At 46.0% G+C, this 19518-nt stretch overlaps 1 protein-coding gene across 1 annotated transcript in view; it reads left to right on the top strand.

Moving 5' to 3' along the window:
• The first annotated feature begins 9613 nt into the window (after positions 1–9613).
• Positions 9614–19518, top strand: part of Serpine3 (serpin family E member 3) — a 26837-nt gene continuing 16932 nt past the window's right edge. Inside the window, exons 1-5 of the mRNA XM_057785967.1 lie at positions 9614–9682; positions 10887–11161; positions 14811–15047; positions 17024–17221; positions 18781–18979. Of these exons, the coding sequence (XP_057641950.1) occupies positions 10900–11161; positions 14811–15047; positions 17024–17221; positions 18781–18979 (896 nt within the window). The 5' untranslated portion in view covers positions 9614–9682; positions 10887–10899. The remainder of the gene's footprint in view (positions 9683–10886; positions 11162–14810; positions 15048–17023; positions 17222–18780; positions 18980–19518) is intronic.

The following is a 19518-nucleotide window of genomic DNA, read 5'->3' as shown; positions in this document are numbered from 1 at the left end:
TGCCAAAATTCCTTCCCAGATAAAGACTTAATGACTCCAGTTGGATCCCAGGCCCCATGTTGCCTTCTGACCTCTATACATACACTATGATATGATATGCCTAACACATTCTCTCTCTCTCTCTCTCTCTCTCTCTCTCTCTCTCTCTCTCACACACACACACACACACACACATACACACACTTTCTCATACACACACTCACACACACACATAAATACATAAATAAAATGTAATGAGAAATTTAGAAAAATACAGAAAAACACATAACCTATATGAATAAGCATTTTCAGGGTAAGAAACAGAAAACCGAGCATACTATGAAATCCTCATGCCGCTGGGAGTCACCCAAATGACCAAATTAGCACAATAAAATGCCATTTTGTATCCAATACACCAGACTGTTTGCACTGGGAGCCATGGCTGTGGGAGTGGATGAAGCCACCGTGGCATCTGCACACAGTGAAGGTCGCTGCAGCTGACCAGTAGGATGCAATGGATGTCACTACCTCATGGGTCTAAGGACACAGCGTTTGCTCAAAGACATTAGTGAACTGCATAAAGCCATGCATGCAAAGTTAGATGGAGCCACACAAAACGCATATCCCTCATGGGGAACTAAGGGAGAAAACAAGAGGGTGGACTCTTTGCAGGGTCCGTGTGAGAGCTGGCATGGACTGACTGAGGAGAGCTAGCTCACTCTGGTGGTGTGATTTGAATGTAAATCTTTCCCTTCTGGGCTTCTGTGTTTGATCCCCAGCCAGTGGATTTTACTTGGAATGTTGTATAGCCTTTAAGAAGTGGGACATTGCCGGGGAAGGAAGTCCCTAGGGGTAGATCTGGCCCTACTTTCTCTCTATTGGCCACCTCTGACAGGGCATCCCATGTGATAAGCTAGCTCACTATGCCTCCCCACCTTGATGGAAAGAGCCAAAATCAGCTCCTCTTCCCTTAAGTTGCCTCTTGTCAATTATTTGGTCAGAGCAACAAGTAAAGTGACCTCGGCACCCAAGCGAGCAATACTGAATGACGTACTTTTTAGAGTTAGAGAAAACTTACGACTGAGGCTGGACACTTGCAGAGGCAGGAGGATCACAATGTTGAGGCTGGCCTGGGGTTCATAGAGAGAGTCTGTCTAAAAAAAATAAATAGTCCCAAATTCAAGAACAGAAGCCTCTGTTATAAATAAATGTAAAATAAATTTTAAATAAAAAGTAAAAGTTTTTTAGACTTTCTTTTTGAAAGACATTTTAATACCTTTGTAACTACTTGAGACAAATCTATGGCATTTCATACAAAGGCTTGGTCTCCAGTCCATGGTATTAGTGGGAAGCAATTTCAAGAGCTGGGGGCTAATTTGAAAAAGTTAGGTCAGTGAGTACATGCCTTTGGAGAGACAATTTGGATCTTATGATCTCTCTCTCTCTCTCTGTCTCTCTGTCTCTCTGTCTCTCTCTCTCTTTCTCCCTCCCTCTCTCCCTCTCTCTCTCTCTCTCCCCCTGATGTCATGACATGAGAAAGTTGTTCAACTGTGCACCTCCAACACGATGTGCTCACCACCCAAAGACGGTGGTGCTGACCAACAAGGACTAGGATCTACGGAACTGGGAGTCAGAATAGTCCTGTCCTCCTTATAGACTGACCTCAGGACACATTTTTTCATTATAATGGAAAGCAGGTGCAAGAGGACACAACCCAAAATCTCTGATAGCTTTAGCCTTTCACTCTTGCCAGATTCCATGCTAGGTGGTTTAGAGAGGCGAACTCATCACATCTTCAGTGCGAGAGGTAGCTCCTATAAGCCCATTTTGCTGAAGGGGTAGCTGACGCTCTGGGCGGATCATTGACTTTCCAATGGGATCTATAGTCAGTGAAAGGCAGTCAAGTGTGTTATCCAGTAGACAATACTGACAGACATTAGAAGGTGACTCTTTTGGACCTTATGCACTGGGTAACTTTGAAGAACTACAAAGCTATTTTGCAACAGTCAGCACTGACAAGTCCAGAGATGGTCCTTTCTATCCTTCCTTCCCTAGAAAGACAGACAGAGGGACAGTCCATGGGTTTCCTCTAGCTCCATGGCATCATGCTCCCTTGCAATACTCCCCAACTCGTTCTGGCCCCAGGACTTCTTTCTTTGGTGAGGGCCTGGCTCAGACAGCTAGTATGCTTTCTTCCTGTTGTGGGCTCACAAAGGATAGAGCTACAAATAAGGGCACACAACTCCAGGCAAACAGGCAATACACAGCAATGAGGAAAAGCCTGTGTGTTAAATGTGTTCTGCCTGAATTAAAACAACATGGTTCTATCCATTCTATTAATTTGAATCATAGACCTCCAGGTTTGAAAATTATTTGTTTATGCTTGTAAGAAATTAGCCACTGGAAAATTAAGCATCTTTTATGCCATTATTCTTTAGTATGTATTTTATTGCTCCTTTGAGAATCTATAGAACATGTTTTTATCATATACAATACCTCCTTTCCCTAACTCCTCCAGGGTTCACCCCTACCTATTCTTCTTTGAGTACCTTCCTAAAAAAAAAAAAAAAAAAATCAAGTTCAATTTGTGCTGTCCAAAGATTCTTGGATGTGTGGCCTTCCGCTGGTATATGACCTACCAGGGTCACAGAGGAAACTAACTGTCCCTCTCCCTGCAGCTGTCAGTTGCGAAGTTCCTCACTTAGGGGCAGGACTTTATGACCAATTGTTGTTCCTTTGGAGACAAGGCCACGCATGCGCAAAAAATACAGTCTCCAAGTGGACTACAAACCCCAAAATGCCCAGAGCCCTTTAAAAATGGGCGTTCCAACCCGCTCTCCCTCTCTCTCCCCTCTCGCTCTCCCCTCCTTTTTCCCTTTCGTCTCTTCACTCCCGTTCCTTGTATGTTACCCTCCCCCATTAAAGTTTACCCACGTGGGACCCCGCGTGTCTCGTCTCTCCTTCCCCAACCCCGCGCGTCTCGTGTCTCCCCCTCCCGAACAACACCCCCACATAAAAAAATAATAACACCAATGCCTTTTGCCATGCTGGAATTTTGTCTGGCTTGAGTTTTCACATCTCGTGTGTATGCTATCATAAAGTGCTTTGGGTTCAGATATGCAACTGTCCTGCTGTGTCCAGAAGACACTGTTTCCTTGTGGTTATCCATCACCCTTGCTCTTATATTCTTCCCACCCCCTCTTCTACAATGATCCCTAAACCTTGGACTGAGGGAGTGGAGTGTGGATGTTCCATTTAGAACTAAAAATTCTTCAGTTCATTCTATGAACCTTGGCCAGTTGAAGGTCTCTGTGTTAATTACTATCTACTGCAAATAGAAGCTTCTCTGAAGAAGGTTAGGCGATGCATTAATCTATGGGTATAATGATGTCATTAGGATCCAGATTAATACTATTTAGTGGAATAAGTTGGTCCTTGGTTTGATAATGGTGCCATGTAGATGGAAGTTTCTGTCCAATCTGGTCCCACAGTTGTTCAGTCCCAAATAAACACACAGAGGCTTATATTAATTATAAACTGTTTGGGCTATTACTCGGGCTTATTACTAACTAGCTCTTGCAACTTAAATTAACCCATAATTCTTATCTATGTTTGGCCACATGACTTGGTACCTTTTTTTCAGTAAGACATTCTCATCTTACTTCCTTGTGTCTGGCTTGTTTTTGACTCTCTGCCTTTCCTCTTCCCAGAATTCTCTTAGTCTGGTCGCCCCACCTATACTTCCTGCCTGGCTACTGGCCAATTGGCATTTTATTAAACTAATACGAGTGACAAGAACACTATCCCACAGCAGTGCCAGGTATTGGTTTTATCTTGTGGAGCAGGACTTAAATTCAAACAGAAAGTGGTTGGTTACTCCCATGATATTCACACCACTATTGCACCAGTGGGCATATTTTGCCAGGCCAGTCATTATTACTATAGCTCACAGGGCTCACAGCTGGGTAAGGCTGATGATTATTTTCCTGCTCTGGAGGTTGTACAGAACTTTCCAGAACTATGAAAGCTAGCCAACAGAGATAAGGCTTCTAGCTTGATTTCTTCATATTCTATAACTCAGGTCTGTGGTATTTTCAGCAGTAGGGTCTTATTGTTAATATCTAGAGGGTAACAGAGTATTTACGAGTTTGTAATGTTTGGGGGGTCTACAAGACCTCACTAGCCAACAACTACAAAAGATGTAGCCCATTCCTGCCAGTGAGCTTTTTATTCATTAGCCTTTGGTGTCTATTAGAGGCATTTTCACTCTACTATAGGGTAGCTCCATTTTGGATATATATGTGTGTGTATGTATATATGTATTCAAATATATATATATATATACATATATATATGTGTGTGTGTGTGATTTTCCCTTTCCGCCTTCCCTTCTCTACCCTGCCCTCTTTTCCCCAACCTCAGTTTGACTCTTCCTGTTAGATTGTTCCATTTATACCACTGCATTCTCCCTCTCTTGATCTCCCTCCCCCTCCCCCATTACCCCTTAATAATTTCCTGGCCTTTATGGGTATTCCAAATAAAACACACATATCTATAGGTCCAAGAATAACATCTGCAAACAAGAGAAAAGAAAGACATTTGTTGTGATATTAGTCTGTCTGGGTCAGAGTGATTCCTTCACTCCAGAATGATCGTCTCCAGCTCTACACATTTATCTGCTTTATCACATAATTTCACTTTCTTACCAGCCGAGTTATTTTCCACTGTGTGAATATACCAGCTTTTCACCGTCCATTCATCAGCTGATGGACATCAGGCTATTTCTATGTCCTGGCTATTGTGAAGAGAGCAGAAATGAACATGGAAGTGCAGGTATCTCTATGATAGGATGTGGAGTCCTTTAGGTATACATCTGTCTTAGGCTGGCTGTTGCTGTAATGAAACACCATGACCAAATGCAAACTGGGGTAGGTGGTATCTGGCTTACACTTCCACATCACTACTTATCATTGGAGGAAGTCCCAGGGACTGCTGAGCAGAATGGGTATTCTTTCATCTTCATCTTTGTGTGGAACATCCTGTAGATGTCTGTTCTAGACATTTGACTTACGATATCATATAGCTCCAGAATTTCTCTAATTAGGTTTCTTTCCCCCAAAATGATCTGTCTATTGGTGAGTAGGGTATTGAAATCCCCCACTATCAATGTGTTGGCATCAATCTGTAGTTTTATATTTAACAGTGCTTCATTTATAAAATTGGGTCCCCCCATGTTTTTTGCACATATATTTTGAATTGTAATATCCTGTCAATGGACTTTTCTTTTAATAAATCCCTCCCTGTCTCTTCTGACTGGTTTTTGCTTGAAGTCTATTCTGTCAGATATTAAAATAGCTATGCCATTTTTCGTCTCAGTTCCATTTGTTTGGCACACCTTTTCCCATACTTTTACCATAAAGTAATGGCTGTCTTGATGGTGAGGTTTGTTCCTGGGAGGCAACAAAAAGACAGACCTTGTTTTCTAATCCAAGCTGCTGGCTTGTGTCTTTATATTGGGGGACTGAAACCATTTATATTCAGACATATTGTTGAAATATGTATCATTTTATCAACAGTTTTTTGTTGTTGTTGTTGTTGTTTTTGTTTTTTGTTTTTCGAGACAGGGTTTCTCTGTGGTTTTGGAGCCTGTCCTGGAACTAGCTCTTGTAAACCAGGCTGGTCTCAAACTCACAGAGATCCGCCTACCTCTGCCTCCCGAGTGCTGGGATTAAAGGCGTGCGCCACCACCGCCCGGCGTTTATTAACAGTTTTGATGTTTCCTTAGCTCCCTTTTGATTAGCTGTCCTGGTATTATTTGGGCTTCTGGGTGCATTTATTCTTCTCTTCAGATTGAAGTATTCCTTCTCATATCCTCTGTAGAGGGAGGTCATAAAGTCCTTTAATTTGTTTCTATCATAGAAAGTTTTATTTCTCCTGCAGTTCTAATAGATGGTTGTGCTGAATATGTTAATCTGGGTGGCAACTGTGGTCTTTCAGGATGTGAAACACAGCTTTCCAGCCCCTTTTGACTTTAAAGGTTTTTGTCAAGAAATCCAATGTTACTCTTGGGCACGCTTTGTACATAACTTGACCTTTCCCTCTTACAGATTTCAATGACCTTTCATTATTCTGTTTTTAATGCTCAATTGTAATGTGTCAAGAAAAATTTCTTTTCTGACCTTGTTTGTTTCACATTCTAAAGGCCATTCTCTACATAGAAAACATCTCTATCTCCAGGTTTTGAAATTTTTTCTTCTATGATTTTCCTGAAGACATTTTTTATGTCTTAGCTATGACGTTCTTCTCCTTCTTTAGGAGCATAATCCAGAGCTTATATCTTTTCATGGCATCCCAAACCTTTCCATGTACCTCTCATATTTTCTTAATGATTTATTCATTTAGTATATAGTATTCTGCCTGTATGTACGACTGCAAGTCAGAAGAAGGCAGCGATCTCATTACAGATGGTTGTGAGCCACCATGTGGTTGATGGGAATTGAACTCAGGACCTCTGAAAGAGCAGCCAGTGCTCTTGACCTCTGAGTCATTTCTCCAGCCCATAAATATATATTTTCTTTGCTTCTCATTGACCTTCGCTGAGTGTTCCAATTCTCCTATCCTATTTTCCATCTCTGACTCTGATTTCAACATGGTCATTCTGTCGTTGAAGTTTTCCACTGAGATTTTTAATGGGCATGTTGAGTTTTCTGTTGGGATTTTTTAATTGGCGTGTTGTTGAGTGTTTCATTTTCAGCATCATTTCTTGGGGTTTCTCTTAAAATTCGAACTATTTTTGTGTCTTAGACTGGCTCTCTTGTTTTATTCTTCTTTTTGTTTTTGTCTTAGAGTGTTTAACCATAGTTATTAATCATTTTTAATTCTTTGAGAGTTCTTCCAGGTTATTTTTCAATAGGAACCATTACTTTTGATTTTTCATATTTTTTTTTCTGTGTTGGGATTGAACACCTGGAGTTAGATTGTTGGTTACATTTTTTTTCTTCTTTTTTGCTTAAATTGCCTTTCTTCTCTCCCCAGGAGCGATGACAGCCTTCAGGAGGCTAACCATACAAGGGTCGGGAATGTTTATTACTGTTGGGAACAGTGAGACCCCAGATCCTGAATTTCTTGTAATCCCCTGATCTGAGTGCCTACAGCTGCTCTGAGCACGAGACCTTCAGGAGTTCCTGATGGCAGGAGAGTGGTTTCTGGTGGGTTTGGCTGGGGCGTGGCTATCTCTATATAATCTGCCCCGAACACAATAAAGGGGGTATTCTTGGGGAATTCAAGGATGACCCGTGTCACTGTCTCTCTGTCTGTGTGTGTCGTGTATTTTAACCTCCAGCCCCCTTGCCCGAAGCTCACGAACTGGGTGCCAGTACACAGAACGCAGACACGAGGGCGCAGTGCGTGGCAATTGGAGGTCTCCACCGAGATAGCGGCAGATTACTTGTTTTTCCGGTTTGGGAGATGCAGCCTCTTTCTCAGATCCTCTGCTTCTCAACTACATTCTGATGCCTCAGTGGCTCGGTCCAGGAGCACGACACAAGTTTCCCCTGGAACAGTGTGGACCTCAAGATGGTCTCAAGATGGGCAAAACAATGATAGGGTCCCAGCCAGGCAGCTGGCAAGGGCTCTAGTGAGCCCACTAGAGGAAATGGCCTGCGTCTTCCAGCAGCATGTCCTGGCTGGAGAGTCCCTAGTGGGGGAACAGGCTGAGAACCAGTGAGTCCCAAAGGGAGGGAGAGGGGCCTGGAAGGGGGCTCAGGGAGGTGACTGCGATGAGGTGCAGCGTCATACTCTGAAGGCCCTGCACTCTGTCTGTCTAGACGTGCAGCCCCGGAGCAGTAGTCCCGGGAGATGAAGCAGAGCAGAAGTTTATCACTAGCTCATAGCGTCTGGGTAGACTAACAAAAGCCTTAGAATCCCATGGTGAGTTCCAAAGAGCCAATGTCTCAGCCCCTTAACACACATCACCAAGGCTGTGAGAAATAACAGAAGTCTGGGAGTGAAAATGACCAGCTCTAGGTGCAAACCTCAGCACAGACTTGAATTCTTCTGCCGTAGTTTTCCCCTCTGTGAAATAGGAATAATACATATCCTCATAGCATTTGTCATGGGGATTCACACAATGTTCAGTTGTGAAAAGAAAGTGTCTGACAGAGTTCCTAGAACACAGAGTGGACTCAGTGATGCTCACCTTGCTTGTTGCTATGGCTATGGATAAATGTTGTCAATCCATCCTGGCAAATTGGAAACCCATATGCAATCTCTTTACATGGTCAGAGACCATGCTGACATCAGCTTCTGTGGAGCATCCTTAAGAAGAATCAGTCGCTATTCATGTTCAATTCATCCTCACTTTGAAATATTTAATCCATTCAGAAAAATATCTCCAGCAGTAAAGTTTCCCTGCCATTGCTTCATGAAAATGTTTTGCAAAGCGATTTAGAACGGTGCATTCATAAAGTTGGGAGATCACATCCACGGACATGACACAGCCAGATCGCCCAGCTTCAGATGCTGTTTTTCAAGCAGCAAGTCATACTAATATTGGCAATTAGCCAACTTTTGCTAAATTAGGTCCAGCTTTAAGAACCGCACAGTCTTGCAAGAAAGCGTTTGTGGTTGACCGCAGCTCTCTGTTTAACACTGTCAGAGTGAACATCTAACGTCCACAAAGAGAAAGACTGAGTGGGAGTTAAGCTCAGATTGCTGATTCAACGCTACAGTCCCCTGACCTGGGCCAGAGCCTTGGACCAGCCGACCATCAGGAGCCGTCTCTTGAATGCGTGAACGGATAGAATGCTTTCTGTGGGTACTTGAACAGGAGTTAAAAGCATTTCTTTCCCCTGTCATACTGTGGCTTAAAGTCTGAGGCACACAATAGCGAATTTACATCAAAATTCAAGATCTGGAGAGATTTTGTATGAAGGAGCTGCATAACTGTAACTACCCTAAGACCTAAATTGCCCTTGGCTTGAGTATTTACCATAAAACCTTAAAGCGAATTGCCCATTGATTATAGGGATGCGAGTACTTGTCAGGCTAAGGAGCCCCTACCAGATCTCCCTTTCTCAAATGATTAGAGTAGGCTTGTTGTGCTGTCTCTGCGGCCTGCCCTAGAGCTCACATGACACAGCAGATACCCTTGCTCTTGTTAATAACAGGTGAGGCCGGACATCTTGCTCTATCCTGATTGAACCGGACTCTGCGCTGCTGGCTTCTTTACAGAATTGCACTTGTTCAGAGTTTCAGGTCATGTTCAAAGACTAATCTATTGTTTTCTTTCCAGGAGGAGGGGGAGAAGCCTTAGGTACCTGGTACCCAGCAAACCCCAGAGTTACCGTGGAATTCTTCAAAGTAATAAAGGGGTAGATGAAGGGTTTCTGCTGGTACAACCAGGTCACAAGCCTAAGAAGGTTTGATGGGCATGGCTGGCTCTGTCCCCAGGGCGTACTCTGTTCTCATCTGGGTTTTGCTGCCTGGAGCTGAGTTGCTTCTCCTGGCAGAGCCACCACACGCCAGGAATTTGGATCAAGTGGTAGAGACATCGCCGGCAGAGACGACAATCGCCAGCTTCCTCCCTGGGGTGTCTTGTGATTCAGAGCACATTCTGCACCACTCTTTAAAAAGGGCAGCGTGTTGATGCTCGAGATGCAAGAGCAGAACTGAACAAGGAAACCACCATTTAATCAAAGAGCCGGTGAGTGTGAGGATCATCCCTGGTAGCCACGACAGGACTTGGGTCACCTGGAGCCTGGGCATCCAGGTCTGTTTGCTGAGGGTTGCTAGTGTTTTGGTGAGTTCGTCAACGCTGTAAGAGCTCTCGAGGTAGGACTTAAAGCTTTTGGTAATGATGCTAGACTAAAGTCCACTTTCTCCAGACACGTGCCACACACCCACGCAAATTTTACTCCCTGGGTTCCAAGGTCATGGGTATTTGTGCTCAGCGGTGAAAGGAAGAGTTGGGAGACATGGCTTTTTCTCTTGGGTCTTCATCTAAAGTGAACAGCGCTGGGCTCAGGGCCTTGCTTGGAAGCTTGTATAGGAAGTTTGTATAGGAAGCTTGTGTAGGAAGTGCTCTCTCCCATCAGCCTTGTCTGGCCCCGGAGTAACAGCACTCAGTGAAGACTGCTACTGTCTGTCCATTGGCACAGCCTTGGAAAGGGCCGGTCGTGCTCTCTTCTGGCCTGACTTTCTTACTCATGCTCTCCTGTTTAAGGGCACAGTTCAGAGGCGGGGCTTTCTTTTGATTGATTCCTCCCTGTGGAGTAGTCTGTGTAACAGACAGATACTAGTGTTCTAGGCCAAGTTATCCCGTGCGTCAGTCTCTGGATGCACATCTGCCTTCTTGCTATTTCATGCAGCACTCTTGAAGGCCGGGGTCTGTCACAGCCGTGTTACTCTCTCCCGACTGAGGAGTCACTGAATTCTCTAGAGCACAGTCACTAGGACTGTAGCTGCGATGGCAAGTATGCTTTTTAGAATATTAACCCAGAATATATGCTCTCATTAGCATAGAAGATAATCTTTGAGTGTGATATAAGCATGGCACAGCCATAAACAGACTACGTGCCGTGAAACAAGAAAGAGGCAGCACTTTTGGCCTTTCTTTTCCCAACATAGTGGTGTGTTTTGATATACCAGGACTTTCCCAAGGGTACACATGCAGTGAGTAATGGGAGCAGATCTTCAAGCATGTCGCTGAGTTTTCCAAAGGATCCCAGATCAGTGTAGCAGCCTAGACAGGTAGGATCATGGTGGGTGATCAAGAAAGCACAATGAGCCCATCCTTGGTCATTCCCGGCCACTGGAGACAGAGCAGGTGCCCCAGTTCTCAGGTGAGGAGACTTGTTGCCATCGCTGTCACCAGCGTCCCTCCTTCTGCTTTTCCCTCTGAACTGCAGGTGTTCCGCCTCCATGCTGCCTCTCCTGCTGGTCACCCTCTTCCCTCTCTCCTCCTGCTTCTCGGCAGGAGGAGGCAGCCCCCTCAGCGAAGGCCTGTGGTTACTGAAGACGGAGTTTGCCCTTCGCCTCTACCGGAGTGCAGCAGCAGAGAGAAATGGGACCAACTTTGTCATCTCACCTGCCAGTGTGTCCCTCTCCCTAGAGATCCTGCAATTTGGAGCCCGGGGAAACACCGGCTGGGAGCTGGCAAGTGCCCTGGGATATACCGTGCAAGGTTAGAGGCTGTCCTCCCGTGCTTCCTCTTCACCCCTGGTCCCTGCTTCTCTCCGCTCAAAGGTGAGGAGCTCAGATCCTAGCACAGGCACAGACGGAAGTGCGGCTCTGTGGAAAGCACTTAGACTTTACAGCCATGTTTGTTCTTGGTTGTGGAGACTCCCATCTAGCCTCATGGCAGAATCTCAGTTTTGAGTCACTTCCCCTTTTATAGTGCTAGCTGAGGCTGGGCAGTGTGGGAAACACCTTATAAACATTCACTGATGGCCTCAACACCATTTAAGATTGGTTATTTCAGTGCCACCCCTATTTGGGGAAGTAGATAGGCACTGGGTAGAGGCAACTTGCTGGGGGTCACATGGTCAATAAAGGGCAGGTCTGGACTTAAGTGCAAACGCTTTAGATCCAAGACTATGCTTTTGACCAGCCTGTTTTTACGATTCTGTGATTTCTGGCTAGTACTCAACTCACCAGCTTATAGCTACACATTGTGTATCTCAGAACAGCTCTACTGACAGCAGCGAGAGGCTTTAGCACACAGTTCCGCCCACGTTAACCTACACTCCTGATGCAGCTCGATACCCGACCTACTGTAGGCTTTGGCAAACATAACCTCCCTTCTCGATCTCAGAACCGGATGCCAATAAAAAGCTTACTGTGGTGGCTGAGGCAGATTTCTCAGATCCAGGACACTCTGTTGTGTAGCAAGAACCCTGCCTCAAAACAATAAACGCATCACTGAAAATGACAGGAGAGGTCTTTGTATGAATTAAGATTTGTCAGAAGTACAAGAAATGATGCCAACCCAGCCTGGACATGGCCTCCTTCACTGTGGACCCTTGAGTTGGCAAGTCAAGGTTACTGCTCATCATGTCTCCCAAGCATCACTTGAACTGCCTGTCCCCCTCTGCACATACACTGGCCACTGCTAAAACAAGTCTTACACTCCTGTTGGATAACAAATAGGTCAGTTCTCTCTAGGGACAACTGAAGCCAAAGGTAGTGTTTAGAACTTAGTCATTCCCAGCAGTTATACACCAGAGCAGTGCCCAGGTCCATGGGCTCCCATTAGAGTCAGCACAATACAACACACCAAGTGTCGTGGTGTTCCTACTGTAAGGGCCACGACTGCTTAGGGGCTTGGTTTATGCTCATGAGGAGAACTCTGAAGGCAGCCACTGTGTCTCAGGGGAGCAATACATGTAGATGGAGTGGGTGCCATGTGCTTTTATAGATGGGGTGGGTGCCGTGTGTTTTGTAGATGGGGTGGGTGCCGTGTGTTTTGTAGATGGGGTGGGTGCTGTGTGTTTTTGTGATTCTACCAGCAGGTCAGAGGATTCCCAGAAGATATTATGTGTGATCTGGTCAAGAAGAAGAAATGTGAATACAAAAAAAAAAAAAAAAGCAGGCCCTTCAGTAGAGACTCACACAAGTCAGGACGGCTTAGGTGGGACACACAAGGGAGAGTCCATTCTAAGACCGGATTCCCATCATGGTGCTCCACAGAGCCCTTAGACTTTGTCTGGATGTCAGGGATTCTATCTCGGGACCACAGTCCCCGTAAGTCTCTGAGTCACACACTGCTTTCCCTTCGCATGGCGCCACCATCAGTTCATAAGGACAGGGATGGGTGATCCTCTCAGAGTCTTCCTCACCACTCTCTCCATTTTAGTTGCGCTGTGTGCCCTGCTTAAAACCACGCGCCAGTGCCAGCCCTTGCGGCAGCCCAGCCTCTCTTTTAAAAGGTGATGGGAAGATGTAGCAGCTGCGAGTGCACACTTCTCCTGCAGAGGACCCAAATCTGGTTTCCAGCCCTCATGTCAGACAGCTCACAAACACCTGCAATTCCAGCTCTAGGAGATGCAATACTTTCTTCCGGCTCCTGTGAGCATTGTGTTTGTGTGCACAAACACATAGACACAGGATTAACTTTTAATATATTCTTTATTTTTAATTAAAATATACTTACATCATTTTCCCCTCTTCCCTTTCCTCCCACAGATCCTTCCCATGCATACCTCCTACCCCTTACTCCATCTTGAAATCATGGCCTCTTTTTATTTTCTGTTCACACACACACACACACCTAAATATATAAACACAACCTGTTCAGTGCATTTAATGCTACTTGTATATATATGATTTCAAGGCTTGACCACTTGGCACTGGATAATCAATCAGGGGGATGCTCTTCTATAAAGAGGGCTATTTCTTCCTTTCTCAGCTTCCTTGGTCGCCTGCAGGGCTGAGACTCCGTGAAATCCCCCTTTTTTATTAGTATGTCTATTGGTGTCCTTGTTTAGGCACCCATATTGTTGAGATGTTGTGGGTAAATCTTCCCTGTCATCTGTAGGGGACAGTCTCACAGTAGATTGCTTGGTCCTCTCCTTCTGAACAATCCTTCAGCCACCTCTCCCTCACTGTGTCTTGGGTGCATGGGGAATGTGTAGTTTTCCAATGCTCCAGCTTCTAAGCATTTTCATTATTATTCTAGGTAAATTAATGAGAACATTTTAGCACAGAGGCCTAAAGGTGGTCTAGCCCCAAGGAAAGGGTTCTGTTTTGGTTTTTTGGGTTTTTTTTTGTTGTTGTTGTTGTTTTGTTTGTTTGTTTTTTGTTTTGTTTTGTTTTGTTTTGTTTTGCCTCTACCTCCCAAGTGCTGGCAGGGTTCTGTTTTGAAATACACAGTGAGTTTCTTTTACAAGTGTGTCATTTGGTTCTCACAGATTAACACAAGAGGTAAATGGCTTGGCAAAACTCAACTGACCCAGTGGCAGGTTCTGCTTCAGTTCCTGCCTCTAGGCTCCAGCCTTGAGTTTCTGGCTGACTTCCCTCAATGATGGACTGTAAACTGTAAGGTGAAATAAGCTCTTTCCTCCCCAGGTTGCTTTTGGTTGTAGTGTTTAACCACAGCAGCAGATGCCTAACTAGGACAGCAGCTCCTTAGCCACTGCCCACCATGGTTACCGCACCGCACAGAACTCTCTGCCTTAATGCTAGAAAGTCCATCATGGCCCACTGGGCCTGCCATATCCCAGTTCTACACTCTCCTTGTTGTGGAACATACACTGTGTGAATATGTGTTGCTGTGATTGGTGTAACAAAAAGCTGAATGGCCAATAGCTAGGAAGAAGAGGATAGGCAGGACTTCCGGGCAGAGAGAAAGAAAGTCAGAAGGATGAATCTAGGAGCATGGGAGACAAGAAAATGTAGAACAAGTCAGACATACAGGACAGAGGAAAGGTAACCAAACCACATGATAAAAGGCAGATGAACAGAAACAGGTTGACAGGTTGATTTAAGTTACAAGAGCTAGAGAGACAAGCCTAAGCTAATGGCCAAGCTTTCATAATTAATAAGAAATCTCTGTGTCATTTTGTGAGCTGATAGCAAACAAAAAAAGCTTGCTACACTCTTTTCCAGAACTCAGCCGTGCCCTTGAATCTGGAAGGAAACACAGCTTTTCTACTTCCATTTAGTTTTGTTTGGGATCTCGCATATTTTCTGCCCAACTTTTAAGCTACAGGGTTAGTGGATTTCAGCTCAGGTAGCTGTGCCATTTCCAGTGAGGGACTTGTGGGTGGACACAGCTTTTGAGACCACCTGCAGGTGGGATCTGCGCAAGCCTGACAAACACTCCTTTCTCACAGACCCGAGAGTGAGAGAGTTCCTGCACACAGTTTACACCACGCTGTACAACTCCAGCCAAGGCATCGGGATGGAGCTGGCCTGCACTCTTCTCACGCAAACCGGAACGCCTCTGTCTCCCTGCTTTGTGGAGCAGGTCTCCTGGTGGACCAACAGCAGTCTGGCGCCAGCCGACTTTAGTGAGCCCAACAGCACCACCATGGAGGAGGTCTCGAGGGGCTCACCCAGGCAGAGCACAGGTAAAGGAAAGCCATCGTCCTTGGCAGGGCTAAGGGTAGAGGGCTACAAAGAAGTCGTGCCGCCCATCATCTGTCGAAGCCGTGGTGAGGTTCAGGATACTCTGAGTTACAGCAGAAGTTGAGAAGATAGATAACCTTTGAGGGGCACACATGGTCTGTGAAAGAACCAGAGCTGGTTCGGGCCTCCTCTGTTCCTCCTCTTCACACCCCAGCAGAAATACACACGCATACGCACATGTACACCCATACTTAAGCACACGGACACCAAAAGGTGTTTCTCAAAGCCGATCACCTCTGGAAATACCCTACGGGATGGGTCCCATGTCACTTTCCGCAGGCCATTTCTCACCAACTTCTGCTTTCGCCTACAATTAACCCCAGGTGAGAGCAAAATGCAGCAGGGCGCAGAAAAGTAGCTTCTGGGAAACTCAGGTTAAGGAAACACACACACAAAAGAACAAGTTATAATCAGTAAGTTTCACTTGGTTCTATTGGAGGTTTCTACGCATAATCCAACCATCAGCTGCAACCACCGTGTGCCATGATTGCTATGAAGTGGGTGGAAGTCACTGCTATCTGTTAGCCTTTCGTTTATTTATTTAGTGCTGTTTGAAATTTGATTCCATTTCACTCACCCACTAATCCTCAAAGGTGGGGGGGAGGGGAGAGGACTGTTTCCATTTTACAAAGGAAGAAACTGAAGGACCAAGGGTTGAGTTTCTTGCTTGCCCATGGGCCACCAAGCCAGGATTCTGATCCAGGTAGTTTGACTACCATATTCTCGGTAGGCACACAAAAGAGTCAGATAAATGGAGAATGTTCAAGATCCAGTGTTGCTTAAACACAGAACAGGAAGCTGGGATACACGTGGACTCTATCTTCAGATGCTCGATGCGGTCTTCGGCAATTTACTTTATAAGGAGTGATCCTTGGGACCAGAGAAATGGTTTGGCGGTTAAGAGGGTGGACCAGGTAGGTCACAATGGCTTTTAATCCCCCTGTGGGGGATCTGATGCCCTCGGCTAGCATCCAGGGTTACCAGCTGTCATGTGCAGATACCCATACAGAGACAAACACATAGACACATGGTTACAATATTTTTTAATTAAGGAGTGAGTACCAATATCCTTCTTGGGCTGTCATCATAGGTATTTTCAACTCCCAGCCTGGCTTCCCTTTAAGAAAAAGAAGACTTGATAGAGCCATTTGAAGCAATGCATATGAAGCCACTCTGCTCAGATTCAAGAGCAGGGATCTTTCGGTGGGTGACAGGGTGGATGGCAGTATGTGAGCAGCTTCCCTGAGCCTCACTCCTCTCATCTGGAAGATGAAGAATGACAACAAAAAGTCAGAGAGATTTCATCCAGCATCTAGGCAGAACCTAGCACGGAGTATCATTATTAAACAGTCGACGGCCGGGGACAGCAGCTGTCTCTGTGGCCATGGTCCTGCTTGCTCCTTCCTGTTCTTACATGACATTTTAACCACAGCCCTCCCAAGCTGCGTTCTGAACACAGTTGCCCCAGCGAAGGTGCGGTGAGAGATGCAGCTCAGCAATTAGTGGGCTCCGAAGCGGGGGTGGCAGAGTGCAGTCTTCTCTGGTCCTGAAACCTCGGCCATGCAAGCATCTGCGTGGGGAGACAGCGCCTATTGAGCTCTGGGACATGACTCAGCGGAACCAGAGGCATTCTGGGCACCAGTTAGAAACAGGCAGGGAAGCCACAATGGATACATGTTAGCAAGAATGCTGTGGTTCATGTTCTAAGGTTCCTCGCTGCCCCTGAGCCAGAGGGCAGTCATCAGGGACCCACTCTGAGACCATGTTCTCACTTTCCGTTTCCATGACAATAAGTTAAAAGCCCGTTAGCAACTGTGGGTCCCTTGGCAGCATAAGGAATTAAAACGTTTGTGGTAAACTGAAAATAACATGAAGCAGGAGAGAGGGAGAGAGAGAGAACAAGTTCTTCTATCTACAGGCGAGAGCCTGGGTAGCCCACAGTCGGGGGAGGCTGGCACCGTGTCTTCTTGGCTCTCCATCGTTAGCACCATGACCTTCCAAAGCACCTGGCAAAGGAGATTCTCTTCCATGGCCTCGCAGACCCTGCCTTTCACCTGTGCCCATGGCCTTGTCCTTCAAGTCCCCGCGATGCATCAGGTAGCAGAGGTCAGCTATGGTGAGTCCCCCTCCTGTCCACATTCAGAAAGTCGGAGGAAACCAGCGACTCGGGCAAGAGAGGGAGGTGGCCTCTGCTTTACAGGATTGGATGGACACATGGTTTTAGAAGGGTCATTTCTCTGGGTTATGGGTGGGCTGGAGGGAAGTCCAACGTAGTAGGAGACTGACAGAGGAGCCTTGGATGGTGTGCCCATCTGGATGCTGAGGACACAGATGTGGAAGAGAAATCATGCCTGGTATTGGCCTCTGCGCTGATTCTGAACATGTTCATGTGAAATCGAAAATGTCTGGACCAAACACCTCTCCTAGAAGACACTTTGATGGCATAGCTAACACCCACCCAGGACCAAATGAAGGCTAAAAGGCCTGCAGACCACAGGATTCCTGGTTCTGACATGGTGTTGCTCTGCGTGGCCCTCCCGCCTATGGTTACTAGTCTCGGTCAGTGGGGGCGGGTCCCGGTGCCAGCAGAGGCCTGGTGGCCTCATGTGTGCTGTAGATGCCAGTGTGCTCTGTGCCAAGGATGCCAAGGATGAGCCTCAGCCTGCAATGGGTTCACCTCACACGTGCCTCCACCTTCCTCCCTCCACCCCCTCAGCAGCACCCGATCCCTCCCCCAGTTCAGTGAGTCCTGCTGGACTCTGTCACCTGACCCATCCCCTCCTTCTGCAGTCACACTCTGCCTTGGTGGCCTGGATTTGTCCTCAACCTGCAATTTTCTTTGCCCACAAACTCCCTGCTGCCCATCCCGAGACCTATCTGTTTAGGTCATAGTTAAACATGATCGGTCCTCAAGCCAAATCCAGTCAGGATGCATGTTTTGTTGGGTCTGTGTGGTGTTTCAAGAGTTGGGGAGTTTCCATAGGAAATGCAGATTAAAAACTGTTTTTAAAGACAAGAGAACATGAAGAGCCTGAATCGCCATAAGCCCAAACTAAACAGGCTCCCTTAAGACACCATCCCAGGCTCAGCTGCAGGGAATCCTTGAGAAAGGCCCCATGGGAGATCTTAGATGGCTTTAGGATCAGTAAAAGGACCATGACATGTAAGTGGAGACTGTTCTTTCATTTTCCAGACCTGAATAATTACACAAAAACTATATTATTTACAACAGTGTTTGACCAATGGCTCAGGTATATTTCTATCTAGTTCTTACATCTTAAATTAACCCATTTCTATTATTTTATACTTTACCACGAGGCCTATGGTTTGTTACCACTTGCTTCTTGGGCATCTACATGGCGCCTGGTTGGCTCCGCCTTCTTTCCTCCTCTATCTCTGCTTGGATTTTTCACCTTGCTATATTCTGCCCTGCCATATGCCAATAAAGCAGCTTCTTTATAAACAACCGGTAATAAAACACCCTCACAGCATACAGAGGGGAATCCCACATCGATGTCACCTAACAGTTCCCAGTCTCAGACTGCTTCCTGAGGCCAAGATTGGCACTCTGTTTTACTGTTGTTGTCTTGTAAGTCTGCCTACCCCAGGTTGTGGCATTGTTTGGTTTCTCTGACTCCCGGGACAGAGCTAATCCCTGACCCACTGAACTCCTAGGCCAGTTCCAGGATGTTGCAGGCCACAGGGTAGATGTTCTGGAGCTGTTGTACCTGGGAAGAGCAGCCAGTTTGTTCCTGGTGCTTCCACAAGACAAGGACACCCCTCTGGACTGCATTGAACCACACCTCACATCCAGAGCTATCCACCTCTGGGCCACCAGGCTGAAGAGAACCAGAATGGATGTGTTCCTCCCCAGGTGAGTGGCTTCACCTTCCTCACAAGGGAATGACTGTGGTAGCCAGTGGGGCTTGTATGTAGAGTCAAATGGTCAGACTCCAAGACCCATCCTCTCACTGGGGCTAGCTTGTCAAATGAGCTTAGGTCAAGGAGAAGTTCCCTGGGTCTGAGGCTATTCTAAAGTCACTGCAAAGTAGAACATGGCACATTCAGTTGAGTTAACTTCCCTGGTCTTCCTGAGATGAATGACTCTCACTGAACTGACTCAGGTCTCTACCTCCTTGCTCCACAGGCATGCCACTGCGGGGTAAGAGAAGTGTAAGGTGGCACCCTTGTGGGTACAACTGTCATTACCCCCAAACCTAAGAGACAAGATGGCTTGTGTAAATGAGAAAGCATATGTGTAATTCTAGTTAAAAGCCAAATTAGGACATAAAAATTTCAGACTTTTTCAGGCATGGCGGGACAGCTGTAAACCCAGATCGTCGGGATGACGGTCATTAGCAAGTTCAAAACCAGTCTGGGCTACAGAGTGATCCCCACTAGCCTGAGCAATTG

This window comes from Chionomys nivalis, chromosome 12 (genome assembly GCF_950005125.1).
Source record: "Chionomys nivalis chromosome 12, mChiNiv1.1, whole genome shotgun sequence".
In the NCBI taxonomy this organism is placed as follows: domain Eukaryota; kingdom Metazoa; phylum Chordata; class Mammalia; order Rodentia; family Cricetidae; genus Chionomys; species Chionomys nivalis.
Note: the sequence above shows the minus strand (reverse complement) of the source record. Positions and strands in the feature narration are given on the sequence as shown.